General features: G+C 40.4%; 1 protein-coding gene across 1 annotated transcript in view; it reads right to left on the bottom strand.

Moving 5' to 3' along the window:
- CFAP44 (cilia and flagella associated protein 44) overlaps positions 1 to 12,191 on the bottom strand; it is a 42,034-nt gene that overhangs the window by 4,965 nt on the left and 24,878 nt on the right. The window contains exons 22-30 of the mRNA XM_080393712.1: positions 11,606 to 11,817; positions 11,051 to 11,216; positions 9,908 to 10,085; positions 6,284 to 6,787; positions 4,720 to 4,923; positions 4,103 to 4,298; positions 3,042 to 3,152; positions 1,416 to 1,546; positions 131 to 247 (exon numbers count right to left, since the gene is read on the bottom strand). Of these exons, the coding sequence (XP_080249838.1) occupies positions 131 to 247; positions 1,416 to 1,546; positions 3,042 to 3,152; positions 4,103 to 4,298; positions 4,720 to 4,923; positions 6,284 to 6,787; positions 9,908 to 10,085; positions 11,051 to 11,216; positions 11,606 to 11,817 (1,819 nt within the window). The remainder of the gene's footprint in view (positions 1 to 130; positions 248 to 1,415; positions 1,547 to 3,041; positions 3,153 to 4,102; positions 4,299 to 4,719; positions 4,924 to 6,283; positions 6,788 to 9,907; positions 10,086 to 11,050; positions 11,217 to 11,605; positions 11,818 to 12,191) is intronic.

Here is a 12,191-nt window from a genome sequence, read left to right as displayed (position 1 = left end):
GAAGTTCAATTAATACTTCACTCCCAGGACACTGGTGAATCAGGAGCTAAGGGCCTCAAAGAACAGTAACACCATTGTTTAGACGTACATGGCCATTCTGCACCTGCAGACGCACAGCATCCTGAATTACCTGATGGAGTTTCAAAGGCACGACTACATATAGCTCATTCAGTCTCTGCTGCTTTTCCCACTGAAAGGTCTCCAGTTCTCCGTCTGCAGTGTCCAGACTGGTTTCCACTACTTTTGCCTGCAGAAAGACAAATTGTGGACAAACAAAAACCCTGTAGTACTCAAATACATAAGGCAGCAAGGTTCTATGTTAGAGTTCCTGATCCAAAAGAGAAAGAAGTGGGTTTTTTTCCAAAAAAAAAAAAAGGTTTTTTTTCTACGTACGATGACAGATGAGTTTCAAAGGCAAACACAAGGCTCATCTACATATGCAAGCAAGATTCTACCCTGAATACCTCTGTACACAGGTACACTCGCAAACATCTCCTTTAGTAGAGAAGCCCTGTATGTATCAAGAGACCGCTGCTTGGTTTACTGTCTAAAACACTTCTAGATCTACAGAGCCCACAATACATTTTTTACTGTGTTATGCCTGGAAATGCTTATTGATTCTGCATGAGAAAGAAACAATTCAGACTCAAATGTCAAACCCCAGGGTGAATATGTGGCAGCTGGCACTTAGGAAAGCCTTTAAAAACTAAACAAAAAATGTTGTAAGTTAAGCATATTTGATGGAACATTTTTGAGGCACAATAAAAGCAAGGCTTGCATAATGTTATTTTGGCAGAAGTCTCTCTCTATCCCGGATAACCCTTCAAATTGATATTTTTGAATTAATATAAATCAAATGTCTTGATGAATGCAGGAGCTCAAAAAAGCTAAAAGGAAAACTTGCACCAAGAGAGTTTATTCAGTAATTACTGTGACAAAGAAAAAAAAAAAAAAAAAACCCAAAAAAACTACAATAAAAAGAAATAGATGGAATAATATCATTTTTATGCATTTATGTTAACCTCCGTTTGTGTTAGGATAAGTATTCTTTACTCTCTCCATCCCCACACACATGCACAGAGGACAGGACAGACTACATCAGGTGTTTCATCTGAACCGCGGAATCCAGTTCCTGCTGCCACGTGATGGCTAGGCAGCTGGGACAGAACTGGACCTAAAACCTGAATCCAGCCTCGTAGCAGCTAAGGGCACAGCACCTTGATAGACCCTTTTCAGGAGGACAGATGACCCATGTTGAGCTGCCTCCTGCCTCTGTGCTACCACAGTTATCTCTACCCAAACTGAGGCCTCTCAAAGGGTTAGGATTTTGGTTTTAAATCTTAGGCAAAATCACTAGCACAACATTGTCACTGTAACGGAGCCAGCTGATGCTTGCTGAGAAGAAAACACAATACCTTTTTGGCTAAGGCATTATATTTCTTTCTGAGGTTAGCAGCAACTTTCTTCTTCTCTCTTAAAGCTTCCTCAATGTCTAACCGCTTCTGCCGGAGCTGGATGGTGTGTCGGAAGAGTGCCTCATTGCAATCTGAGAAGAAAAGAGTCAAAGAATAGCTTAGTTTCATTATGACTGCACTATAGTTACAGGCTTGAGCTAGTAGCTTCTCCTGCTGTGCAAACTGCCCAGCGTTCCCCATAATAAGATGATGCTCTTGGCTCCCTAGAGCTTTCTCAAACATAAACCACTTTCCTCCATGAGGGGATGAATGTCTTGGACAGATCTTTTTTTCTTTAAGTTTAGTCTTACTTCAGGAAACAAACTGTCTTGACTGAATGCATCAAAGCCAGTATTCAAGCCAAGTGCTCAAAAGTCAGCTCTTGTAAGTAATGCAGTCCCAGTAATTAATACATGTAACAGTATAATCTTCAATTATGCCAACACGTAGGGTTTTTTATCCATAGCACCCTTCACTAGAAATGATGAATTTGCTGTAGGGTTCATTTATAGCTCTATCTGTAAACACAGCTGTGGTTCATAGAACCTGTTTCATTTGTTTCATGGTAAGGAAGATCCGTGAATTTCTATCAAACACAGTGATTTCAGTCATACTAATCGAGTGCATAATTATACCCAAATCAGCAGGCATTAAAAAAAAAAAAAAGTCCAATAAAGGCAAGGCGAATGACACATGAAGAGACAAATACTAAGAGGCTAATGCAACGTGTAATTTCCCTGTTAAATTAGTAATTTGGACTTTTTTAATAAAAAGTAAAAATCTTCATTTCTTCCCAAAATTTCATTGGAGATGAATGAGGAGTTAATCAAAAATTCCATTTGTGGAAATGATGTTAAAATCCAATTAAAAAAATCTATAATAAGGTAATTTGTTGGTAAGTTCTAACCAAAAGTAAAGCAGTGTTGTTACGTGCTCATTGACGTATCACTCAAAGAAGATATGTCTTTTTTTTAAAAAAAAAAAAGACAACAACATCCTAAACTAAACTCATACAAAAGAAAAGGTAGGAGGCGCAGGGAAGTTGCTTGCCTTTGTTGAATGACCTAACGATGAAGATTTTGCACAGTAAAGCTCCCAGCTTTTCAGAGACCCTTAAGAGCGGAGCCCAGCAACAGGCAATTGCTGCATAAATCCACGAGGGGGTAACAAAGACCTTAGTTTACCAGCACGGTAGCATCCCCCCAGCTAGCACAGGCAGCAGGTTTCCAGAGAGGGGCTACAGCCTCCCACCAGTTCCACTCCTGAGAGGAGCCTTTTCTCTCCAGAAAACAGCCAGGAAATGGTGAATGGTTCTTTACACGAAATAATTAATTCTTAGTGCTTAGCTAAGTTTTATTTTTACAAAGTTTTTAATTAGGGTACCATATAGTACCAGCGGTTTCATTATCTTCACTGAGATTTCCTGGGGAGAAATGCTGCACTCGGGAGAGGTACACAAGTTCTGGCCCTTAATGACATTAATATGTAGTGAAGAACAAAGTTTTGTGTTTTCTTTTTAAACACACAATGTTGCTGCTAAATCTACACAAGTTGTCAGTCAATGCAAGGAAATGATGGCTTAGGTACTCTTTGGGCAAACAGAGTCATCGAAAACTTCATCTTCAGATCCAGAATTTTCTTCGTCAGTCCTCAAGCTGGACTCTTCAGCGTTCTCCTCTTCATCCTCATCTTCTTCATCTGGAAGAAAAGGACAGTACTGCTGGTTTGCAGAATGCCCGTGGACGCGCTGGCTGGGTGTTACGCCAATCTGCTGGTGAACACAATCCCAATAACCCATGAAAGATCATCCTGGTGATATGTGAATCCAGGTACCTTTTGCATTGATCTGATAACTTCACAGAGATAAAAAATGAGGGAGAGAGATGACCTAGTAATGCCAAAGGCACAGACACAGGTACGTTTTTGGGACTTTGGTAATGTTTCCTCTATATGTGCTAGTAATTTAAACCTTGTGAGTTTACCATTCTGCTACAGAGACTAATCAACCAAGCAAAATACGAAGGTACAAAACTGTCACGAAAGCATCACTGTGTCTGTGCTTTTTGCTAATCGTGTCCTACCTGAAATCAAAAGCCATGCCAAAGAGAAAGCACAAGTATTTTAGCTCAGTAAGACTGCCTAGCCTTAACAGTTTAAAACAGAGTCACTAAGATAAATTAAATCCTTTCATAATATGTTTAGTCCTGTGACTAATAGATGATTGCAGATTAGGTCTATGACCTCTCATTAGTCAATGGACAGATTAAAGAAGACTGTCATGAACGTGGCAGACTAATCACTTACCCATAGCTCCCATTGGTACAGCATGGAAAGTACCTATTTAAAACTTTGCCTCTTCCTCATACCAATTACCAGAGCTCAATATTGATTTACAGGAAGTAAATTGCAGGAGCTGTCATCAGACCAAACGTAGTCAGAGGCTGAATTACATCATTGTTATCAATCAAGACGGCTGCCACGGAACATGGATCAGGACATAAACAAACCTGGGTAGGTCTGATCTATGGTTTTCTGAATGGAGTTCAGTGTTGCATGTATTCAGGGCTCCAGCTAGATTTGAGAGATGTTTACTTGACCACATGGAAGCCCGTGTAACAAATCCATAAAACAAGAACAGCATCTCCAACCTGCTTCTCTTTCTACTTCTTTTTTTTCCACCCAGTTGATTTTCTTCTTCAGAACCTTGGTCAGAAAATGGGAGAACTCATTGTTTTCTCCAAGGGATGCTTGGAAGTTGGCATAAAGGGCTTTCTCACATTCCTGAAGCTTTACAATCTCATCCTTTCTATCCTCCATCTGTGCAAGGTAGCTGTTCAATTTTGACTAAACAAACAAAAAAAACCCTACTTCAGTTAAAAGGTACAACCCGTGTGTGTGTAGGATATATAAAGTACATACAGGATCTGTGAAATGCAAAACTTGTCTTTCTCTCTTTAAACTTATGTTTCAATCAAGCATAACCTGGAAGTTCTTAAATTTAAGTATATCATTTGTCACTATTCCACATCATGAAGTACCTATTAAAATACAACTGTCAAGATGACAAAAATATTAACAATTGGAATTTAAAAGTGACCATCCCAGGCTGATTATCAAGAAATTCTTGTTTTTTAAAATTTAGCACTAGACACTGGATCGGTGCTAATATGAAGCAAAAAAATGCCACTATTTACTTAACAGTTTGCTTTTGTTTCAAGCCCTGCATTAGTGATACTGTTAAAGCAGAGACACGTGGTGTACTTACTTGCATGGCCTCCTGCTCGCTGATGAGGGCACTAACACGCCCCTGGAGAAGGTTCTCCTGTTTCTCAAGGTTCTTCAGGATAAGCAGCTCTTCATACCACGTCATGTAGCGCAGGTCAGCGCTTTTCATCTGGACATCCAGCTTCAGTTTCTTGTGCCGTAGAAAGCAAAGTTCGGCATCAAAGTTGATCACCAGTGCGTTGATCTGGAGCATATGAGAGAGTGAAGTGAGGAACAGGGAAAGCATTAGGAGTGGAGCTAAACGTGTAAAGCTAGAGAAAAGAAAAATTCTCTCTGCTAAATCAACAACTCGCCCATGGTATTTGTTATGAATTACTGAAGCCCTTAGAAAGACAAAGTTAACCCCAAATGTGCCTTCATTCTCAGCACAATAGTAGAAGAATCACCAGCGCTTCAAAGGAATGTCTCACTGCATCCCACTCTACCCCCGAAGTATTTTACTCTTCAGGGAACGTTTTGCAGTAACCTGAAGTAGTTAATTTAACAATCCCAGATGTAGCAATAACGTCTTCTGCCTTGACAGACCTCTTTCAGAATACCTGCCAGCTCTTCCCTTAGACATTTACAGTTAAATCAGCACTAGCAGCTGCCAGCACTAACTGATACATATGTGATGGTCACAGCAGCACTCAGATATTCTTTCAAAACCTTCACACAGGAACACAAGGGTGTTTGTGTTGGGGTAGACCAAAGAGTCAATGGCCAACAGCAGAAGTTAGAGAAAAGATAGCAAGAAACAGAGCAAACAAGTGAACAGTGGAACACGTCTGGCACGCTCCTCTCTGTACCCGCCTGAATTCTGACTCAGGGGCATCCTGAGCTTGAAGGAGTATGTTTGTGTTCAACGCCTCTGAATGGATTTTTCTTCCAGATTTTATGAAATGGTAGCTTCCCCCACATCCTAACGCTGAGTTCCAAAGGTTAGTTATTGTTGGATAGGAAAACTACTTCTGTTCGCATGTTTCAAGCTTTCTACATAACCATTTCATCTGATATCTCTTCTTCTTTTAAGAGGTGATTCCCACGTTCCTTTTCTATGCTATTCATAATGTTATCACCTCTACTACAACCCTGTCGGTTGCCCCTTTTCCAGGCCAAAGACGCTTTATCCATTTAGATGTGCCTTTTAAAGAAGCTTTTCCATGACTAAGCATTTTGTGTACCTTTTCTAATTCTACAATATAATTTTTAAGACTAAAGAGTTAGGACTACAATTATTTAAGAGCTGAGAACATAATGAAATCTACAAAGTTGTAGTGATGCTCCTTTTTTCCCCTTTTCGTCACTTTTCAAGTAATTTCTAACATTTTACTTGTCTTTTTTGACCACTAAGCTCATAGTTTCATGGAACAATCAATAAGAAATACAAGATCTGTTTTTCAAGTGATAATAGTCAGTCACAGTTAGGGGTGTATGCTGATCCCTTCAGATCAGCACTTTGGAAAGGGAAGAGTAGCTGCAATCCTGAGATGGAAGGGGTTTTGGTTTTATTTCTGGTGCAGTATGATTGCTCAACCTGACAAAAATAACTTTTGATTTCCTACCTTTTTAATCAAGGTCTCCTGCAAGTATAGATTTTTTATTTTCTCTCTCTTTAAAATTTCAAGTTCCATTTCTGTTGGCTCTGCCTTCTCAATCTCAAAAACGTTTTGCAGCTCTGTGACCACGGATGATACTGTTTTCATCGGTTGTGCAGCTGCAGCCAGTGCCATAGGGTCAATCTTTTTAATGGAAGGAGCGCGAAGACACTCATGCCTAAATGCATGAGCTGAGGGAGACCTTTCCAGTTCTTCCTGGAGCTTTGCCTTGGCCTCCTGCTCTTCTTTAAACTTCAGGAGAATGTTACTGTCGTACTCAAGTTTTTTTTCAGGAACCTCATCTGGGTGTAACTGAGGTATCAGGGGAAGAGGGAGACATTCTGATGAATCCAAGGCTGCCTGTATGGATTTCAATTCTTGCACTAAACACTTGATTTCATCAATAATAGAAACCTTGAGATCCCGCAAAGACATGATCTCTTTGTTCATATTCACTTTCCTCTTATGGATCTGCAAAGGAAAAAAAAAATGTTAGTAGGATTCCCCAGGAACACTTACAGAATACGTAGCCTTCCCCAACACAAGTAATGGTTAAGAGGCGTGTCACACTGACTTTCTTCCTTTCCATACTAGCTTTCTTTTACTAGCCGTGCAGAAAGCAGACAGAGGCTGTGAAAAGAAGCTGTGGGTTTTAAAGGATTAATCTTTGTATTTAATGAGAGACAACCCAAATGAGTATCTCAGCTTTGATATATGGCCCTCTTTGCAGGCATACAGTACAAATAATATATTAAGAAAAAGAAAATTTCTTCTAGTATTTTGTAAAGTAAGCTTCCATCCCCAAGACAAAAGAACCATACCTGAAAGGACCTTTTCTGTACATACTACCAAATGCACAGGTGTACAGAAATCTAGACTTCTTTGACATAGTCACTGAAACAAAGCCATTATCTCAAATAACCTCAAAGATACTGAAACAGTCCTCCATAAATGTAGGTTCTGGAAGGCAAATAAGATTCTTGTCTTTTATATGTGATGGTGAAGCTGATACAGCTATTGCAGGTGATTAGAAGTGGAATAAATTTCTGAATTTTCAAAGTATAGTAGATAGCAATATTAAAAGCAAGAAGGTAACATTCTGTCAGGTGCTTTTGGATTTCATACAAGCCACTAGATGTCCAAAACAAATTCTCTTCAGGCCTTCCAGCAATCCAGAGTCCCAAAGTCAACTCAGAAAACTTTGGCATCAGCTGAATATTTTTTCTCAAACTCAAGATGAAGATCCACTAATCTGAAAAGTGACACTTATATCAGATGTAAATGTCAGGTAGTAAGTAAACAGGCAAGTGCAGCAAAACCTATTTGTAACAACCTGTTTGCATCTTGCTTGGCCTGTAGGCAGACCTCAGTAATAATTCTATATTCAGAAATCAGTAATAATAATTCTGTTCAACATCATTAATTATCTAGATGATGGGGCAAAGAGTACCCTCAGCAAGTCTGCCTACAATGTAAAACTGGGAGGAGTGGCTACACCAGAGGGCTGTGCTGCCATCCAGAGGGGCAGGCTGGGGAGGTGGGCTGACAGAAACCTCACAAAGTTCAACAAGTGGAGGTGCCAAGTCCTGCATCTGGGGAGGAACAACCCCATGCACTGGTACACACTGGGGGCTGACCAGCTGGAAAGCAATTTTGCAGAAAAAAAGCGTGGGTCTTGGTGACCACCAAGTGGACCATGAGCCAGCAGCGTGCCCTTGTGGCAAAGAGAGCTAACATTATGCTGGACTGCGGTAGGGAGAGTGTTACCACAGGTCGCGAGAGGTGACCCCTCCTCAGCAGTGGCAAGGTCACATCTGGAGTGCTGTGTCCAGTTCTGGGCTCCCCAGTACAAGAGAGAGATGGTGCTACTGGAGACAGTCCAGTGAAGGGCCGCTAAGATGATTAGGGGACTGGAGCATCTTTCATGTGAAGAAAGGCTAAGAGAGCTGGCACTGTTCCTGTTCAGCCTGGAGACGAGAAGGCTCGGTGTGGGGCAGAGGGGATCTCAACAATGTATATAAATACCTGAAGGGAAGAGTGCAAAGAAGATGGAGCCAGGAGCTTTTCAGTGGCCCCCAGTGTCTAGCAAGAGGAGATGAGTGCAAACTGAAACACAAGAGGTTCCCTCTGAACATCAGAAAACACTTTCTTACTGTGAGGGTGACTGAGCACTGGCACAGATTGCCCAGTGAGGTTGTGGGGTCTCCTCCTTGCAGTAATTAAAAAGCCATGTGGACATGGTCTTGGGCAACCTGCTCTAGATAGCCCTGCTTGGGCAGAGGGTTTGGCCTAGGTTACCACCAGAAGTGTCTTCCAACTTCAATCCTTCTGTGTCTGTGATAAGGAGACACTGTATTAATTTACTTTTTTCACATGAAATAAAAAAGGAATGTGATCTAACATTAATATATTTGGCACATATATATCATTTATTTGGCTCTCATCTTTCTAAAAGAAAACAACCCTATACACCAGCCACCTGAAGTAACTGGAATTGTTCATCTGTATAAACCAGGAATTTACAACAAGAACTATTTCCTTTGTATTGGCTTGCTCTACTGAATTAGGTTAATCACTGGGTATCTGATAACATCAGCACTACAGTGAAGTACTGGAGGCCAAGCATGAGATGAAAATGATCCAACAAATCCTCTGAGACTGTAGCATTGCTTCTGTAATGTTTAGACCTCACTATCAAAGCAACCCAGCCCAGAGGGTGCCCGAGATTAGGCAACTGGTTCATGAGGATAAGACTGGAGAAGATTCAGGGCCACCGAGAACAAAAATTACACTTCACCAGACAAAGACAAACCATGCAGTGAAGACACTCCTCTGTCAGTAAGCAGGGCAAGAAATAAGCATTCCTACCAAAAAGCAACTAGACATTTCCAAGTTCAATAGACGTATTTCTTCATTGTTCTTTTAGCTAAAGAAATTTGTCACTCTGTTTTACTCCAGCAATAAAATTAAAAACAGTTCCTATGAGAAGAAAGATGGGGGGGGGGGTGGGGGGGGGGGCGGGGAAAGTCACAAGGAAAGCAACAAAGACATTACACAACATTTTAGCTTCATGTGTCTTTGTGGTTAAAGACATGCAGATGCTGTAGGAGTCCTACCACAGAAAGGTGGCTCCCAAAGACCTGGTTTCTCAGGAAGATTCCAGTGCTTAGATTTTAAATCACCCAGAAGAGTGATTGCCAAAGTCCAAGTATAGAAAGGCCACACTAGACACATGTCTTTGCTCACATCCCTTTTTTGTAAAAAAAAAACTTTACTAGATGATAAGAATTTTTAAAGAATTCAGAAAGACTTATGTTCCTGCTGAAGTACAAGAGAAGGTAAATTCTCATTTTAAAAGAGCCAGCTGAGAGTTATCCTAGATTGATTCAGGTTTGAGTTTGGTGAAGCACTACCAGTTCACAAGAGAAAAGCTGATCTGTAACTAAACCTGACTCAATACAGTCTTGTCCTTTAAGGCCTTTCCCCACATCCACTTCGATTTCCTTTCAAAAAATTTCTTCAGTGACTAATACATTATCATCCCTCCTCAAAAAGGGAGAAATATACACATCAATAAATCAGTTTACATACCAACACTTCCAGGGATTTGAGCTGCATCACCTTCTTCTCAGCGTTCATAAGCCTGTGTTCAGGGACTCTGTAGTTAGTGGCAGTCTTCAGCATATAACATCCCATATTTTCCTGTGCTTCTTTGACATCCTCAACATCTTTGGGATTCTCATAGTCACCACTAGGTTTGCTCTTGTATCTGGTAGGTACAAAACAAAGCTGAACTTTTAAGACAGAAAACATACAGATGAACAAACAGGGTAATTTCATACCTTCTGATTTACTCAGGAAGGCTTGGGAGGTGAGCTAGGGATCAAAAATCACACACCCCTTTCAGAAAAGAACGGTTACTTTGGGAAGAACATCACTGCACATTTGAATGAAAACCTCAGGTAATTTTTTTTGCCCCCAAGAACTCTTATGGCATAGCTCTGCCATGGGACAGGTTAAACCTTTACACTCGGACCACGTTCTGGGGTTAGTGAGTACATGCTGCACTCAATCTCAGGGAGCTGCGTGTCAACACTCCACCAGCCCATAGCACAGAATACCTGATCCTACTTTATATCGTTAAACACTTAATAACCTTCTCAAAAAAATGAAGAATAACCTTGTATTCTGACTCTACATTGGTCCCATTGCCTGTCATTCATCTCCTAATGAAGATATTCTGTATTTCCATGAGCATTCGAGATGTCTTGTCCCCCTCTCTTGCCTCTCAAAATAAAGGCCAGCATGGAGCGTGAAGGTATGTCACCAACACTCATATAACGGCCATGATGTTAGCACCACTGACCCAACCCAGCTGTTACAGCACCTGCTCTGTGTGGTGCAGGCAGGGTTAACAGAGTTGACTGCAATGGTCTAGGTGTCCCTTAGTCATGATTGATTTAGACACCTTTTTACTCCCTATCCGAAGATGCAGCCACCTAGGTGAATTCAAGTTTTTTAATGTTTTAGAATAACCATAGAAACTAACTGAAAGATTTTATTGCTCTCTTGAGACTCAGAGATACATGAAAACTCATCTATTTTAATTACAACCATTAGGAATATAAAAAACTAGGCAGAGAGATTATAGTGCCATACGACAGCTAAACAGCATTACTTGACCTCAGACAAGAAGCAGAACTTAAAGGGCATAGAGTCCAGTTCAAGACTCACAATTCATCCCACTCTGCCTTCCTCTTCATGATCTTAGCTTTCATCGTGTCAGATTTCTCAACAATTTTTCTGATTTGCTCATGTTTCCTTTCTATATAATGTGTGGTTGGCTTTCGGACCTCTGACGTTTTCAGCTTTTCAGCTTCGCCCTCAAAAATTCCAGTATCTAGACCAAAAAACAATAATGAAGCTGTAAACACCATGCAGCACAGTGTAGTCCCAACTCTTGTAGAGCTAGTGTCAATCAGTGGAGTTCCACTGTAGTGGATATTCTGAATGTATTCAGGTTCCCTGACTTGACTTTTAGCCACATTCTACCCATGGAGATGACAGACAAATGCTGACATTAACCTAAACATGGAAAACTATGTTTTACTATGTATGTAACATAGTAACATGTGTTACTATGTACATAGGTACTGAAAAAACATACCACAGTTATATTTATTTACCTGTGTACCTAAAGAAATTATAATTCTTTTAGCTTTGAGTCAGGAAAACAAACTGAGTCAGGAAAGACAGAAATCATATTGCTGATAAGATTTAAATGGTCACCATTAGCCCTGTGCATATGCCTTGTCTCCGGTGTGACAATCTCCCTATTTTCTGCTTGTTTCCATGCTTGTTCAAGTACTGTCCTCTTCCATGACGGACGTTCCTTAACTTGGTAGCATTCCTCAGACATTGCTGGAAGTCTGTAGGTGGAAATCTGATGATTGCTTTGAATAGCGTGAACAACAGTGTCAAATGCCAATGAATCCCGAAACCTGAAAAGCCAAATTAGACAAAACTACCAGATGTCAGTAGACACAACCTACCATTTTGCCTTAACCAAAAGGACATGAATAATGTAGTTCACTTATTGCACATACAACCATTACATGTAAATTCACAAGTCAGTAAGTAATAGCATCATGGTATCTGATGCTATCTATTGACTTCTATCCAAGCTAGCAATAGACGTGCTCAAAAATAAACATATTAAGACCTCTCCCAATATTGAAACTTACATCAGGTTCTTCATGAGGATATTTTTCATCTTCCATTAAGGACTGATCAAAACATGCTCATTCAAGTCTTTTTCCCAGTCACACACTCTGTATGCCTACGGTGTTCTTGTTACCATGTATTATTTCTATTG

This window comes from Falco punctatus, assembly GCF_963210335.1.
Source record: "Falco punctatus genome assembly, chromosome: 6".
Lineage (NCBI taxonomy): Eukaryota > Metazoa > Chordata > Aves > Falconiformes > Falconidae > Falco > Falco punctatus.
This window is presented reverse-complemented; position numbering and strand designations above follow the sequence as displayed.